We start from the raw sequence: 18,070 nt of genomic DNA, 5'->3' as shown, positions 1-18,070 counted from the left end.
TTCACAGCGAGAAGCCATTTAATGGATTTGCTTTGGAAACTGACAAGGCAACCTCTTACTTCATACTTGCCGCTGCTGGTTCACAGCGAGAAGCCACTTAATGTATTTGCTTTGGAAACCGACAAGGCAACCTCTTACTTCATACTTGCCGCTGCTGGTCCACAGCGAGAAGCCACTTAATGTATTTGCTTTGGAAACCGACAAGGCAACCTCTTACTTCATACTTGCCACTGCTGGTTCACAGCGAGAAGCCACTTAAGGACTGCGCTGAGTGATCTGGCAAGGCTCGGGATGAGGCGTATGGTTACGTAGGGGGCCCTTGGGGCAAGTTCTGTGGGCTACTGCTGAAGGTGGAGAGTTACCACGCCAGGAGATACTGAGAGCCCACCTTCACACTTGCCAACTACACTGGCTGATCCCACAGAGTTGTGTGCGGAGCTTCCCCCTGCCCCCCCATGACACTCGGATGTTGGGGTGGGGTCGCACCCTTAATCATTGGACACCACCCAAAGAGTGAATGAAGGTAACTTACTCAGTGATTGGCGGGGCTCCGAGGTGTGCGGCAGGACAGAGGGATCTGGGAACACAGACCCACCGATCCTCAAGGGAGATCACAGGTAGGCATTGTGGGCTGAAGAGCCTATTCCTGTGCTGAACTGTTCTATGTGATTTATCAGCAACCATTAGAAGCTTTTGGACATGGATAGGAGAGGTCTGGAGGGCTGTGTGGGCCAAACACGGGCAGATGGGACTAGCCCACTGGGATGAGTCTGGCCGAAGGGTCTGTTTGCACGTGGAGTGACTCTGACACCCAAACAAATCTTGTGACATTCCTAATGTCGTGCCCTACCTCTGAACATTTTCCTTAAGGAGAATGCAGAAAAAAAAAGATTTATATAGGGCATTTTGTCATCTGCAAAGTAGCCCTCCCTTGAATGTTGGGAATGAGGAGCAAGTTCAATGGATTATTTCCCAAATTACAGGAGAAATTACATTTTAAACGCACCTCACTAACATTAGCAACTATTGGTTATGAAGTTTCTTGGGATACCTGGAGGTTTTGAATGGTGCTATAGGAATGTCAGGTCCCTTAAGGTTGTTATAATCGGGGATGGTAATGGGGACAAGCTCCCACGACCTATTAAATGTTCCCAATGGTGTGCGCCTCAAATAGCCTCTGACAACCAAGCCCAGTTCCTGGCCTTCACGTGTGGCTTAGCTGCTGAGCCCAGCAGAACCATTTCTACTGATGGGAGGAGAGGCAATGGCAGGTTACCGGCGCCTTGAAACCAGTCGCTCTGGGAAGATGGGACCCGCCAGCCATGGCTGGCAGCTCATCTAGGAGAAGGAATACTCTGATCTCAGACCCGTGTCTCACACTTCCTTTGGTAGAGACGCATCTCCACCCATCACCCTTGGCAAGTAACACTTCCGGGAAAAGTGACCAAGATGGAAAATAAGTCTGCTTACGTTCGAGGGGGATGCAATCCATCAGAAATCCTGAACTTAAATAGTTATATAGTGCATTCATTAAAAGCAAAAAGTCATAATTGCAAGTATGCTCAGGTGCAGCATCACAGGCACATGGCATCATATAAGCAGCATTTACAAGAAAAACATAAATATGTTTAGTTCACAGGAAAACACACTGAGAACAAAAGATAAAGTCCATTTTTAGTGCAAACTGGTCAAAGCGTTCTAAATATTGCTAAGCTGTAGCGGTTGGAGTTTTGCCAGTTGCTTTAATCACTAAGCTATTTATTTATTTATTTTAAAATATTATTGAGATACAGGCCCTTCCGGTCCTGCTATCCACACTACCAAACAATCCCCTGATTTCACCCCAGCCTAATCACAGGACAGTTTACAATGTCCAATTAACTTACTAACCGGCGCGCCTTTGGACTGTTGGAGGAAACCAGAGCACCTGGAGGAAACCCACGCCTTACGGGCACTGGCGGGAACTGAACCCCGGTCGCCTGGGCCGTAAACCGTCGTGCTAACCACTGCGCTACCGTGCAGAACTTGGGCGGCAGATTGGGAAATTAGATTTAAGAACTCGTCAGTAGATTGACAACAATTTTAACTTCTTTTAAACAAATGCACATAAAATTCCCACAGGAAACATTATCCATCTGTAGATTAGTAAAAAGGTTAAAGGCAGTGCTACATTTAAAGAGGTTTATAATAACGCCAAGAAGATTAGTGAGCCTGAGGATTTAGGGCTTTTAGGATGGAGGGACAAATGACTGGGAGTAAAAACTGGTGGAGAGATTAGATGATACTTACTGATTGATTCTCACAATGAATAAATGGTTTTAGGGGCTTCTACAACCTTGTAAAAAGGAAGGAAGTGGTGAAATAACTATGGGTGCCAGAAACACCACGACAGGAACATTATTAACTAAAGAACAAACAAAAAATGGCCGAGGTAAATAAAGGAGATTGTTTTATCTACCTTGACTCCAGAAGCACAATAAATGTGGGAGAATTAGCAGAGGAATCAAAGAGCTTTTTAATAATGTGGAATTTTATGCCATTTAGCAGGGTAGCATAGTGGTTAGCACAACGGTTTACAGTACAGGAGACCAGGGTTCAATTCGCGCCAATGCCTGTAAGGATTTGTACATAGGTTTCCCCCGGTTGCTCCAGTTTCCTCCCACAGTCCAAAACTACCGAGTTGTAGGTTAATAGGTCGTTGTAAATTGTCCCACGATTAGGTTCGGATTAAACTGGGGGATTGCTGGGGGGGCTCAAGGGGATGGAAGGGCCAATTCCGCGCTGTATTTCAATAAGTAAATAACGTCACGAAGGAGAGAGGGCTGCAAGAATCAAGAGAACTAGAACCTCGCCACTCCACGTATTGCAGTGGTGGCTGTGGGCGGCAAGGTAGCATTGTGCTGAACGATCGCTTTACAGCGTCAGTGATCAGTATTCAGGGTTCAATTCCCGCCACTGTAAAGAACCTGTACATTCTCCCACGACCACGCGGGTTTCCTCTGGGCGCAGCAGTGTTCCCCCCCCCCCCCCCCCACATTCCAAACCCCTACGGCTTAGGGTTAGTCATTGTGGGCACGCTGTGTTGGAGACGGAAGCGTGGCGATGCTTGTGGGCTGCCCAGCTCAATTCTCGCCGATTTGATTTGACACAGAAACAAAGCTTTTCACTGCACGTTTTGATGTTTCAACGTACGTGTGACAAATAAAGCTTCATCTTCACCTCATCTAATGACAATTTAAAATTTCCTGGGTTCTTGAATTGAGTCAGCGAACCTGTGGAAGGTGGAGTGTAGTATGGGAAAATTAAAATAAAAGGCTATGCACTTCGGAGAAACGACAGAAAAGTAGAATTTTACAATGGTGAGAGGAATTATAAAGGTTGAAGTTTTGGAGGTCTGGCTATGCTGGTTGATGAGATACCAAGTAACCCTCCAGGGTCAATAGAAGGCTAGCTGTGCATTAGCCTTTTTGAAAGGGCTTTGGAGCAGATAAGCTGGGATTGTTCGGGGCACTTATGGGACCACGTGGCTCATGGGCTGCATCACAGCCTGGTAGGGGAACACCAACGCCCAGAGATGGGACAAAGCTACAGAAAGGGATGGATGCAGCCCAGTCCATCACAGGCAAAGCCCTCCTCACCACGGGGCACATCTACAAGGAGCGCTGCCGCAAGAAAGCAGCGTCCGTCATCAAACACTCCCCCCCCCACCACCATCCAGGACATGCCTCTTATCGCTACTACCATTGGGCAGAAGGTACCGGAGCCTTAGGTCCCACACTGCCATGCTCAGTAATAGTTATTACCCTACAATCTAATGTGGAAAACTTCACCCATCTCAACTCTGAACTGATTCTACGACCTGAAGACTCACTGCAAGGACTTCAAGCAACCCATTCTCACTATTATTGCTTTTCATTTGCCCAGTTTCTCTTCATTTGAACACTGGCGGCTGTGGAGGCCAAGTCATTGGGTATACGTAAGGCAGAGGTTGCTAGATTCTTGATTAGTTGGGGCATGAAGGGATCCAGGGAGAAGGAAGGAGATTGGGGCTGAGATCAGCCATGATGAAATGATGGAGCCAACTCGATGGGCCCAATGGCCTAATTCTGCTCCTATATCTCATGGTCTTGGTTGTTTATGCTTGTTTATGTATAGTGATTCATAAACTCGATTTTATTTTTGTCCTGTAAAAGACCATAAGACAAAGGAACAGAAGTCGGCCGTTCAGCCCATCAAGTCTGCTCCGCCATTTCATCATGAGCTGATCCAATCTCCCCTTCAGTCCCATTTCCCCACCTTCTCACCATAACCTTTGATGCCCTGACTACTCAGATGCCTATCAATCTCTGCCTTAAATACACCCAATGACTTGGCGTCCACTGCCGCCTGTGGCAACAGATTCCACAGATTCACCACCCTCTGGCTAAAAATTTTTTTTCGCATCTCTGTTCTGAATGGGCGCCCTGCAATCCTCAAGTCATGCCCTCTTGTACTAGACTCCCCCACCATGGGAAACAACTTTGCCACATCCACTCTGTCCATTCCTTTCAACATTCGAAATGTTTCTATGAGGTCCCCCCTCATTCTTCTAAACTCCAAGGAGCGGTCAAACGTTCCTCATATATTAACCTTCTCATTCCGGGAATCATTCTAGTGAATCTTCTCTGAACCCTCTCCAATGTCAGCACATCCCTTCTTAAATAAGGAGCCCAAAACTGCACACCGTACTCCAAATGAGGTCTTACCAGTGCCTTATACAGCCTCAACATCACATCCCTGCTCCTATACTCTATTCCTCTAGAAATGAATGCCAACATTGCATTCGCCTTCTTCACCACCGACTCAACCTGGAGGTTAACCATGGCCACAAATGCCCACAAGAAATTTAATCCCAAGGTAGTATATGGTAACATCCACAGTTCAAAGTAAATTTTATTATCGAAGTACATAAACATCAACACATACAAACCTCAGATTCATTTTCCTGCGGTCATACTCAGCAAATCTACAGAATAGTAACTATAACAGGATCGATGGAAGATCAGCCAGAGCGCAGGAGACAACAAACCGTGCAAGTGCAAATATAAATAAATGGCAATAAATAACGAGAACATGAGATAACAAGATAAAGAGTCAATGTTTGTGGGAACATCTCAGTGGATGGGCAAGTGAGTGTAGTTACCCCCTTTGTTCAAGAACCCCTCCATTGAGGGGTAGTAACTGTTCCTGAACCTGGTGTGCGAGATCTGAGGCTCTTGTACTTTCTACCCGATGGAAGCAGAGAGGAAAGGGCATGGTCTAGGTGGTGAGGATCTTTGATGATGGATGTGGCTTTGATATATACATAGGTACTTTGGTAATCAAATTTCTTTGAACACACTGCAAGTGCCATGTGCTGGATTGGTTTTACTGCTCTAAAAATGTAGTTGTTGGAGACAACATAGGCTGGACTCTCTGGATCGATTTGAGATTTAAGGAGCTATCCTGTGAAACACGTCTACTTTCCGAAGAGGCTGAAAAGAGCTGGTATGCACATCATACTCATGTCATTCTACAGTGGAGAGCATCCTGACGAGCTGCATCACTGCACGGTACAGAAACTGCACTGTGGCCGACAGGCAGGGTCTATAACGGGTGGTCAAAACTGCCCAACACATCACTGGCACCAGCCTACCCGCCACCAAGAGCATACAGTACATACAGAAAGGTGCTGGAAAAGGGCCAGTAACGTCATGAAGGATCCCACCCACCCTGCTCATGGACTGTTTGTCCCACCCCCATTAGGGAGGCGGTTGCGTAGCTTCCGCGCCAGATGCACCAACTCAAAAGCAGTTACTTTCCGCAAGCAGTAAGACTGATCATCACCTCCGCCCATTAACCCAGCCCTCTACAACTATACCACCACAACTTTATCATTTCCTGTCAGCCACCTTACTTAGACACTTTTATGCCTAATGCCACTTTATGCACACACAATCCGTCTATGTATACAAGCTATCTTATGTATTTATATTTATTATAGTTTTAAAAATTATTATTGTGTCCTTTATCTTAGTCCTATTTTTGTGCTGCATCAGATCCAAAGTAATCATTATTTCTTTCAAACTAAATTTATTATCACCATATCCAAACCTGAGATTCATTTTCTTGCAGGAAAACTCAATAAATCCAATAACCATAATGGATTCAATGAAAGACCACACCAACAGGGTGGACAACCAGTTTGCAAAAGACAACAAATTGTGCAAATACAAAAATAAATAAATTTAAAAAATAACAAGTAACTAAGCAATAAATATTGAGAACTTGAGATGAAGAGTCCTTAAAAATGAATCCATAGGTTGTGAGATCATTTCAATGATGGGGCAAGTGAAGTTGAGTGAAGTTTGGTTCAAGAGCCTGATGGCTGACTGTTCCCAAACCAGGTGGTGTGAGCCCTGAGGCTCTTGTACCCTCCTCTTGATGGCAGCAGTGAGAAGACAGCATGACCTGGGTGGTGGGGGTCCCTGATAATAAATGCTGCCTTCCCGTGATAATGCTCCGTTCTGATGTGCTCAATGGTGGGGAGGGCTTTACCCCATGATGGACTTTATACTCTTCACAACCCTATTTACCTAGTCAAATAACTTTAGATATAGAAAGATAAGAGGTCTGAGTGGGCAAGGGTGCTCGAGGTATATAATCTATTTCTGGTTCTATTCTAATCTTCTGTAACAAACTTCTATAGATGTGTGGTGGAGAGTATATTGACTGGCTGCATCACAGCCCGGTATGGAAGCACCAATGCCCTTGAATGGAAATTCCTGCCAAAGCTAGTGGATACGGCCCAGTCCATCACAGATAAAACCTTCCCCATGAATGAGCACCTCCACACAAAACGCTGTCACAGGAAAGCAGTATCTATCATCAGGGACCCCCACCACCCAGGACACGCTCTCTTCTCGCTGCTGCCGTCAGGAAGAAGGTCCAGGAGCCTCAGGCCTTGCACCACCGGGTTCAAGAACAGTTACTACCCCTCAACCATCAAGCTCTTGAGCAAAAGGGGATAACTTCACTTACCCCATCATTGAAATGTTCTCACAACCCATGGACTCACTTTCAAGGAATCTTCACCTCATGTTCTCAATATTAGTTGCTATTCATTTATTAGTATTATTATTTCTTTTCTTTATATTTCTTGTGCACTCTGGTTGAACGTCCAAGTTGGGAGGACTTCACTGATTCTATTATGGTTATCATTCAATAGATTTACTGAGTAGGCCACTCAAGGAAATAGATCTCAGGGTTGAAAACGGTGACAAACATATACTTTGATAATAAAATTTACCTTGAACTTTCATCTATACACCCAGGAATATCAGGTAGGTGATTTGTATGTACGGTACAGCCTACCTGGCTTTTTGCCTGCTTAAATGGACAGAGAGAAACTCAGATGACCTTTCCATGGGTCAAACTGTCCACACAGCAGCACCAGAGACCCAAGAGAGAGCAGAAGAATCCAAACTCACATTAAAAACTCCCCTTAATTAGACTGAGTTTGTTTACTAGGCCAAAGTGCACAATGATGTGGCAGTGCTGTAGTGATTGCTCTAGTCTGTGCCTCTCTGTCTCTGCGGGAAAGAAACAGCGGGAGGGAGCGGGCCGGATCCACTTACTGGCTTTATGGATTCTCGCAGAGCTCCGAGTTTTAAGAATGTGCATTTTCTATTGCCAGGGACTTTGGCTGGAGTACAGGGGCGGAGGGAGGATTTTGTCTCAGTGATTTAGTTCCCCTTTATGGTCAGACGTTCTGTGTGGTCTGAAGAGTGGCAAACGTTGCAAAGTAAAGGCCACGCTGGGCGGGAGGGCAAAGGTGAAGGCAGCAGATCAGTGCAACGAAGGAGACGATTCTACCAAACTTATAAGCAGTCTTAAGATGATGGTCCATCCAATTGTTGAACTACTGTGAAATTGGGTACTGGGGTGGAGATATGTCTCTACCAAAGGAGGTGTAAGGCGCTCCTTCCCTCTGCTAGACTGTAGGTCACTCTTGGGCAAGGTGGAGCACCTGATTAGCTCCCCCTCACCTCCACTGATCAGTCACATGAAGCCATGGGAGCTGGTGGTAGATGTTTGTACGAGAAGCTGGTGCGTATTACGTCCTGGTTATGCGCCCACTGCCACCAGGCAGACAATCTCTGAAGAGCACTGATAATGGCTGGGGTCATCCGTCTGGTAAAGGCACTGCCCAGAAGAAGACAATAGCGAACCACTTCTGCAGAAAAATTTTCCCAGAACAATCATGGTCAAAGGGTCTTTGATCTGTTACTCTCTCCACAGATGCTGCCTGACTTGTTGAGTGCTTCCAGCATTGTCTGTTTTTATTTCAGATTTCTGGCATCTGCAGCTTTAAAAAAAAAGATTAGGCGGTCTGTGTGGACAAAGCTTTCGTTCGTTATGTACCGTGTCGTATGACATGGGTGATCTGTTCTTGGCAAGTTTTTCTACAGAAGTGGTTTGCCTTTGTGCCTTCTTCTGGGCAGGGTCTTTACAAGACAGGTGATCCCCAGCCATCATCAATACTCTTCAAGATTGTCTACCTGGCGCCAGTGGTCGCGTAACCAGGAGCTGTGATATGCATCAACTGCTCATACAACCACCTGCTCCCATGACCCTGATGGGGGGAGGGAGGGGGCTAAGCAGGTGCTACACCTTGCCCTAGGGTGATCTACGAGCTAGCAGAGGGAAGGAGCGCCTTACACTTCCTTTGGAGACATCCAATATCCCAGGTGTAGATAAATATCCAGGTCAAAGTCGAGGTCAGGACTGTGAGAATTCAGGAGTGAAGCAGGCCCAGGGAAAAAGAGTTCATGAAGGGGTAAAGGGCAACAGTTTTCTCCTGTGCAGAGTGTTTCAAACCTCGGTTCACAGATTCAATGGTACCTCCGCAAGCGCCAATGGGTTTGTGTTTTGTTCACCGCACAAGGGCTTTTGGCTTACTCCCCCCTCTGGAGCGGAAAATTCCAAGTATTCACCACCCCCTCGGAGAAGACACTTCAAAGTACCTTGTTTTTTTAAATGACAGGCTCCCTTTGCAATTTGTTCTTTGCAAATGGACAACCTCTCAGCATCAATGATCACGTCAGGTATCTGTCAAAGTTTAGCACCAGGAAGTTTGGTGGATGTTTGGGGGAAGGTGGCTGGATCAAAGATTCAAAAACTTTTAAAGGGGCTCATTTATTTTCAAAGCAGGTATCCAGGTTACAATTCTGAAATTCACCTTCTCCAGATAGCCACGAAACGAAGAGAAAGAACATGAACGTTGTTCAGGAGAGAAACATCAAGCCCCCCCCCCCCCCCCACCCTTCCCTGCACAAAAAAAAAGAATGGCACCCCGATCGTCAGCCAACAAACCGCCCCACCCTTCACACAAGACGGAATGAGAACGTCGACCGTCAAAACAACCCCACTCGAAAAAAAAAGACTAACAGAACGGAACATCAGCCCCAAACCTCCTCCCTTTGCACAACGAAATGGAAAAGGGACAGAAAAGGATCAGTAGAGGGTTGGAGGGAATGTCTGCTTGTCGGAGGAGGGGGGGGGGAAGCCTGGAAAGGTACCAGGTTGTGGCGGAGGTGAGACGACAGTGAGCCAGAGCTGCATGCACCTTGTCCGTATGAACGTGGAAACATTTCTGCTTCAATATGTCCTGTGGGAAGGCTCTGATGAGGGAATTTGTTTTTTTCTCTCAGAGTTAGCCAGACCATGATGAATGATAATATTAAGAATAATATTGATCTTGGCACTGCTGGAATAATTAAAATTCCATATTTACTTCTTCCCCCCCCCCCCCCTTCTCTTCACTAATTGCCGAGTTTCATCCAGCAGACATAGTTCCACAAATTGCTTGAGAAATTTGTGGAACATTTTTCCTGGATGCACTAAGTTCAATTTTGAACAGTGAAGAATGATGTATGTTAATCTCCTAAGTAGATATCTTGGCCACTTTTATTAGGTTAATGCAAATATCTAAGCAGCCAATCATGAAAGCATGCAGACAAGGTCAAGAGGTTCAGTTGCTGTTCAGACCAAACATAGAACGGGGAAGAAATGTGATCTAAGTGACTTTGACTGCTGGTGCCAGACAGGCTGGTTTAAGTATCTCAGAAACTGCTGATTTCCTGGGATTTTCACTCACAACAGTACTTACAGAGAAGGGTGTGAAAAACAATAAACATCCAGTGAGTGGCAGTTCTGTGGGCGAAAATGCCTCGTTAATGAGAGAGGTCAGAGGAGAACGGCCAGACTGGTTCAAGCTGACAGGAAGGCGACAGTAACTCAAATAACCTCACGTTACAGCATGCAGAAGAGCATCCCTGAACGCACAACACGCCAAAACTTGAAATGGATGGGCTACAGCAGCGGAAGATCATGGAGGTGGTCTATTAGGGGTCTCTAATAAAGTGGTCACGGAATGTATGTTTTCTTTTGTTAAAGGAACCTTTGCATCTGGAGAACAACCCTGTGAGAGGTGTTATAGTGTCACACCGGGGGGGGGGGGGGGAGGGGTCTCATAACTGTTTCTTAACCCACTTAATCCCATCCGCGTTCCCACTAAACCCAACGTGAGAGACACCCAACGGAACCATTTTCGTGAAGATGTTGTGTCGCTCTGGTTTGAACAATTAACCTGCCCAACCGGTCTTTGGACCGTGGGAGGGAACCGGAGCACCCGGAGGAAACCCACGCGGTCACGGAGAGAACGGGAAAACTCCTTACAGACAAGCAGAGGGAATGCTGTTTCATTTAGCTGTATGCATGTGTATGGTTGAATGGCAAATTAAACTTGTAACTTGGACTTCAAATAATCACCCCCCCCCATGATTAATTCATGTCCGTGCCCCGCTCATCAAGGTATATGTCCAGAGGCCTCTTAAAAATTGTCACTGTTTCTGCCTTCTGCACCTTCCCCTGTACCAGATACCAACTACACTACGTATGAAAAAATTACCCCTCAAATCCCCTTTAAACATGCTCCGTCTCCCCTTATACCTGTCCTTTAGATTTACCTACTACGGGAAACAATCTCTGTCTATGACACAGGGACGTTAACCAGAATGGGGAATGGACAAAGAGGGAAAGGGTGAGAGGTAATGGTTTCTTTTTTATGATTTTTATTTACTTTTATTAAGAGATATAGCATGGAACAGGCCCTTCGAGCCTCACCGCCCTGAAAACCCCAATTTAACAACAGGACAATTTGCAATGACCGATTAACCTACGAAACCAGTACATCTTTGGACTGTGGGAGGACCCGGAGAAAATCCACACTTTCCAAGGGGAGGACGGACAGACTCCTTACAGATGACGTCAGAATTGAACTTTGACGCCCCGCCATAAATCCGTGGCATTTTTGATGATCTCAAGTTAGAGAAATCGATGCTCATGCCATCGGGTTGGAGGCTGCCCAGGCGGAATATGAGATGTTACTGCTCCAACTTGAGCTTGGCCTCACTGTGGGAGTAGAGGAGGCCATCTCCCAGTTCTAGTGTTGGAATGGAACAGAAGGGAAGTAGAACTGAAATGGGAGATCCGGTGCTTTGTGGCAAAGGTGCTCGATAAAGGCGGCTTCCCAATCTGTGTTGGGTCTCACCGGATGTAGAGGAGGCTGCACCAAAAGTAGTGGACACAATGGAAGAAGACCCCGTCCCCTCACAGGTATACTGTTGCCTCACCTGAATGGAGGTGTATGGGCAGGTCGTGCTTGCAGGGGTAAGTGACAGGAGGGAGATTAGTGGGGAAGGACAAGTAGATAAGAAAGACACATAGAGAACAATTCCTATGGTACGATAGGGTCTTTTAAGAGACTCCTGGATAGGTGCATGAAGCTCAAAAAAACAGAGGGCTATGGGTAACCCTAGGTAATTTCTAAGTGTAAGGGGTTTCTTTTTTATGTCACTGCATATGTTAATTAAAATGGCTTCTTGTTATGTTTAAAGTAAGAATACTTCTTCGTTGTGGTAACTGGTGAGAGAGTGCTTTCTCTCGCAGCTTGTTTGGGTTATAATTACTGATAACGAGAATTGTATTCATCTGTTAACCAATTGGGATAGATGTTATTCTTTCTTGTGGGTCTGTAAGCTAGTGTTGCGTGGACTTTTGAGGAGGTCGAAGGGGAGATCGTGAAGAAGGAGGACGGTGCGGGATGCACTCTAGTCGACCACCGAGGTTGGTCCCAGTTGGCGGGTCGAGGAGGTCGGAGAAGATCGAATAGTGGACTGAAGACTTCGATAGTTGAGCTCCAACGGTTGTGCACGAATGGACTGAACTCTGATAAGTTTTGGTGCCTTTTCTTCCTTTTCTTTCGTCTATATTGTATCGCTATTAACTACCTAGTTCTAGTAAGATTTATAAAGTGTATTTTGTAACTGTACATGGTGCACGGTCTGATATTGTGTGTGCGAGTTTGTATCAGTGTGCATTACACAGCATCCATGCATACGGGAGACACGGTTTGGCGGGTAGACGAATTTTCCCCTAGACATACATCAGCCGATAGCGTGGGCATTACATAAGGTAAGGATATGTTTGGCACAACTTTGTGGGCTGAAGGGCCTGTACTGTGCTGTAGATTTTCTATGTTTCTATGTCTCCTTACTTGAGGAAGGATATACTGGCTTTGGAGGCGGTGTAGAGGAGGCTTACCGGGTTGATTCCAGATATGAGGGGGTTAGACCATGAGGAGAAATTTGAGATGCCTGGGATTGTACTTGCTGGAATTCAGAAGAATGAGAGGAGATCTTATAGAAGCATATAAAATTATGAAAGGGATGGATAAGATAGAGGCAGAAAAGTTGTTTCCACTGGTGGGTGAGACTAGAACTCGGGGGCATAACCTCAAAATTCGGGTGAGTAGATTTAGGATGGAGATGAGGAGAAACTGCTTTTCCCAAAGAGTAGTGAATCTGTGGAATTCTCTGCCCCATGAAGCAGTGGAGGCTACCTCAGTAAGTATATTTCAGATAAGGTTGGATGGATTATTGCATAGTTGGGGAATTAAGGTGAAAAGGCAGATCGGTGAACGATGGAGCAGGCTCATTGGGTCAGATGGCCTATTTCTGCTCCTACTTCTTATGAGAGTGGAGAGGTATCGCCCAACATCTTGTTATAAAAGCACGGCATTGTGAAGCAGACTTACCTGAGAACAGCTGTTGTTCCAGTCGGCCACTTTGGACGCCACTGAAACACTCTGCTTCCTTCGGGTCACCGTTTCCGCCACGCTGACGTAACTCCGGCTGGGATCCGTCGCGGCGCCCCTCCGGAACTCCATGGCGTCCGAAGCGTGCGAGCCATTGCTCGGCCTCGTGGCCTGCCCCTCGGACGCGGCCCCATTGCCGCCGCGCTCGGCCGCCTCGCCCTGGCGACTCGCCCTGCGGGCGGCCAGCCGGGAGTAGTCCAGGCCCAGCTCCCCCTCCAGCCTGGCGGGCTCGCTCAGGAGCTCCGCGCGGCCGCTCCTCCAGGCGCCCCTCTCCGCCGGGTCGGTGTTCCTCATCTCCAGCCGGCTCCTCCTCGACCTGTAGGACGCGACGCTGTTGCTGTTGCAGCCGCCGCCGTCGTCTGCCGCCTCGGAAGACCTCGCCGTGACTCCGCTGCCGACGGAGATCCCGGACACGGACTCCGTCTCGTCCTCCTCGCTGCTGTCCGACTCCGTGGGCTTCATCACGATGTCGCTCCGGCAGATGGATATCTCGTACGGGATGCTGATGTTGCTCCTCTGGACGGACACGTCACTGGAGCCGATGGTGATGTTGCTAGTGCAGGTGTGCCTCTCCTTTGGCGCCGCGGCTCCCCTCTGGGACGACAACTCCGACGGAAGTATCATAATGCTGCTGGTTACTTTATTCGGCGCCGCTTTGGGGGAGAGCCGCTGCTCCCCCGCGCCCGCCTCCCCCCCAGCCGTCATCACTTCCTTCTTGTCGATGGCGATGATGGCCGGCTTAATGATCGCTTTGGACCGCAGGCCTTCGCGAGGGCTGCACACTCTCTTCAGCTCCGGGCCCGCCCTCTGGCTCGCGGCCGCGTCTTCCGCCGTGGCCGCTTCGGCGCGCTTGTACCTGAGGGGGTCTTCCTCCGGGCAGCACTTCACGGCTGTGTACTCCAGCCCCAGGTCCTGGGACCTCGAGGAATGCAGGTACTTCGACCGCCGGGGCCTTGCCGTCGCTGGCGAGCCTCCCGACGCCACCCCCGGGTCGGACTGGGGTTTCTCCGCCGGCTTGGACTCCTGGTCGGTGGCCAGGGGCACCTCGAACTCGACCACGAAGGAGTTCTTGGCTTCGTTGTAGGAAGGCGGGGAGGCCGAGAGGTTCCTGTACGAGGCCATCGTTCCATTCTGAAGGGCAGGGGGAGCACTGGTGGATAACAGCTCTTCACCCGAGCCATTGACGTCGTTCTGACACGCCGGTTTCTCGCTCTCGGGGACTTCTGAATAGTTCAGCGTCTTTCTCTGTCTGTCCGAGAGGGCAGAGTGCTCCAGCTCCCCGTCATCTCTATCCGGTTTGCTCTTGGGTCCATTGACGCTCTGCTTACTCTGAGCACCCCAGGGTCTCTTCACACTGGACTCGTTGGCCGCAGGAGGGTAGCGACTCAGCACTGACGGAGGCTCCCTCATCTTCCTGCTTTTCTCCAAGTGCAGCTCCTGATCCTTCTGTTCGGAGCAGGGTGCAGAAGCCTTCTCCTCGGTCTTCTTCTCACTGGGAGCTGTGACCCTTGGGTTTGAAGATGACCGTTGAAAGCGTCTACCAGTACTGGGACTGAGGGGGCGCCTATAGCTCTTTACCGTGCTGCTGTCCTCCAGCAACAAGTCTCGGTTCCTCGGTTTCTCCCTCTGGGACCTTGGCTGTGACGAAACCTCCTGAGGTTTCTCTTTCGGGACCTGCGGCTCCGCTGCGATGCCCCTGTACTTTGGTTTGTCCTGCCGGGACCTGATGCGCGTCTCCTGCTGCGGGGTCTCGCCGTTCCTCAGGGTTTTCTCCCTCGTCATCTGCTGCTTCAGCTCCTCGATCTGGCTGCCCAGCAGTTTGGCCAGTGACTGCTCGTTGAGGTACTTCTCCTGCAGCTCGTTGTGCTTCGCCTCGGTCTTCTTCAGGTCCTCCTCCACCATCTCGAGGAAGGTGAGGCGCTTCTTCAACCTTTCTATTTCTTGAGTGAGATCCTTAATCTTGTTGTCCTCCTGGCCTCCCTGGGTCTCTTTGTTTCTGAGCTCTACGTTGTGTGTTATAGTCAGAGCGTCCAACCCTCCCTTTCCCAAGGTCCCTTTGGAAGAGAGGCCAGAGGTCATTTTCTCCTCTATCCTGAGATCACCTCGGTCCCCTGAATAACCGTACGTCTTCTCGTTGACGTTCGTCCGAAGGTTCGAGGAGTTCTTGCTGTGATCCACCGTGTTTAATCTGTTATTCATTTCCAATTTCATTGTCAGGTCCTGTATAACTTGCTCGTTCTCTTGGAGCGTCTCACTCATGCTCTTCCTCTCCTCGGCCAGGATGACGGTTAGAGACTTTAACTTCTCCAGTTCCTCGATAATGGATTTTTCCGTTTTGTCGAGTCGGTTCTCCGAGGACTCCAGCTCTTTGACCCTGCCGCGGAGCAGCTCCAGCTCGGACGTCAGCTTCCTGGTCAGGTTTTTCTCCTCGTTCAGGCTCAGGCCCAGCTGCGTGCAGTCCGATTTGCTCCTGTTAAACGCCTCCTCCAGCTTCTCCAGCTCTGCCATCCTGTCCTGCAGCTTCTCAATCTCCTCCTTGAGGTCCTTGCTCAGCCTGACCTCCGCCTCCAGCTTCTCCTTCAAGTTCCTGCACATGTCCTCGGCCTTCCGCACCTCCTCGTCCTTCCCCTCGACGGCGAGGACACGCTTGCGTAGGACGTCCACCTCGGACAGGAGGCTGGAGTTGCTGCCCTCGCCCTGAATGACCTTGTCCTGCAGGTCCATAATCTCATCCTCCATCCGATGGAGGCTTCGAGTGGCTTCCTCCAGTTCATCCACCCGCCGTGCCAAACTGGCCAGCTTAAGCCTCAGCTGACGAGTTGACGTCTCCTTGAGGTTCATCATGTCAGTCATTACTCCCCCTTCTAAAGGCCAAGTTCAGACTGGGGAGGGATTAGCTAGGTTGCAAAATAACTTATCTCTCTGTCCAAAAGCCTTTCCCCACTTCTCTGGGCATTTATCGGTCGCCTCTTCTGGCTTTATATCCCAAGTGTTGAAAATGGCGCCAGCACGATTTTCACCTGTTTTGTTCCAAACCTTTTACGCCTTTGAGTCTGAAAAGCTTCTTGTAGCATCAAAAGCATTTTAACCTGGAAAGAGAGAAAAAAAAGACACATCAGAATTCTTGTCAAGGCGTTGCAAAGAGTTTTTGTTAACTGGATGTTACTTCAGTCAGGAGCAACATTTCTTAACATAATCCTGAGAAAGACAAACTTTTACCAATTTCCTCTGGGAAGTTCTGTTGCAGCTTTATAAATCACAGGCTAGTGCCACACCCAGAGTACTGCATTCAGTTCCGGTCACCTCCCAGTTATGGGAAGGATGCTGAGCCTTTGGAGGGAGGCAGAAGGTCTACCAGGATGCTGCCTGAATTAGTAGGCAATGTACTCAAGGTGGGGCAGGGCAAACTTGGGTTGATTTTATTTCTGGAGCAGCGGAGGCCAAGGTGAGATCTGCTGGAGCAGGGCTCCCCCCGCCTTTCTTATTTTTGCCATGGACCATTAAGCGAGAGGTCCGTGAACCCCAGGCTGGGAACCCCTGAGATAGAGGTTTAAGGTTATGAGAGACACAGATTGAGTAGACAGCTTCTTTCTCCAAAGGCTGAAATGTCTAATACTAGATGATATCATCCAACCTTTTATATGCCATGGATCAAAACCATTAAGCAAGGGTTTCGTGGACCACAGCTTGAGAACATCTGATTTATGGTGAGAGTGAGAAAATTCAAAGGAGGTTCACGAGGCAGGTTTTGTGTTGTACTGAATGGCAGGTACATGGAACATGCTGCCACAGGAGACAAATATGACAGAGGTGTTTTAACTGACTTTTAGAAAGACATATGGAGGAATATGGACATTGTGTAGGGGGTTTAATTGCTAGTTTATTTTGGCACAACACCGTGGGCCCAAGGGCCTATTCCTGTGCTGTACCGTTCTGTTTTCAATAAACAGTCGACACCGTTTCCAGGAAATTTACAATCATGGATCCTGAGAACTCCCAGGTAAAGTTAACCATGTCAACATTTTCAACGTTTAAGAGAAGTTTGGGTGGGTACGTGGGTGGTAAGGGTATGGAGATCAATGGGAGTGGGCAGTTAAAATGGTTCGGCATGGACTAGATGGGCCGAAGGGCCTGTTTCTGTGCTGTACTTTTCTATGACTCTCTGTTCTAAAGCCTGATCTGGAATGAAAGAATAAAGGATGCTGGGCTCAAAAATATCTTTGTAGGTGAATATATTTCCTGGATTCAACTACGTATAACAATCAAAACTAGCAGCGTATTTTCTTTAAGTGAGGTTTATGTTACCTGACAAAATTGTGTTACTTGTTGGAAAAAAAACATACAATAAAACCTTAAGAATTATTAAAGTTCATTGTAATGCACATCAGTGTGATTGGAATTCAGTATTATACTGCATCTACAGCCTAGAGGTAGGCCATTCAGCCCAATGGATATATACTGGCATCCGTGCTTCCAGTCTGCATGGACCCTAGAAGCACACTCTCTTTTGTTTTCCACAGCGTATCCTTATCTGTGTTTGTGTTCAGGGGTTCCCAAACTTTTTTTAAACCATGGACCAATACCATTAAGCAAGGGGACCCCAGGTTGGGAACTCTTCTCAACTCCCACCGAGACAGCAAATTACACCCCCCACCACCCACCCACACACAAACACTACTGTCCGGCTGGACCTCCTTTCCTACACTTCCGTTTGGATTTAGTTTTGACTTTTGAACCTTATCGGATCAATTGCGAGGACGTGGCAGGTACGTGCGCGGCCGATTGATCACACGGTGAATCGGCTGGGCCTCCTACGGAACTCACCTTTTACAC

At 48.1% G+C, this 18,070-nt stretch overlaps 1 protein-coding gene across 7 annotated transcripts in view; it reads right to left on the bottom strand.

Moving 5' to 3' along the window:
* luzp1 (leucine zipper protein 1) overlaps nt 1-18,070 on the bottom strand; it is a 178,625-nt gene that overhangs the window by 33,775 nt on the left and 126,780 nt on the right. For all 7 annotated transcript variants that reach the window (XR_012096208.1, XM_073028400.1, XM_073028398.1 and 4 more), the window contains one exon: nt 13,178-16,326. Coding sequence is in view for 6 of the 7 variants with exons in the window: in XM_073028400.1 (XP_072884501.1) it covers nt 13,178-16,090 (2,913 nt within the window). In the remaining variant the exon portion in view is untranslated. The remainder of the gene's footprint in view (nt 1-13,177; nt 16,327-18,070) is intronic.

This window comes from Hemitrygon akajei, chromosome 24, assembly GCF_048418815.1.
Source record: "Hemitrygon akajei chromosome 24, sHemAka1.3, whole genome shotgun sequence".
NCBI lineage: Eukaryota > Metazoa > Chordata > Chondrichthyes > Myliobatiformes > Dasyatidae > Hemitrygon > Hemitrygon akajei.
Note: the sequence above shows the minus strand (reverse complement) of the source record. Positions and strands in the feature narration are given on the sequence as shown.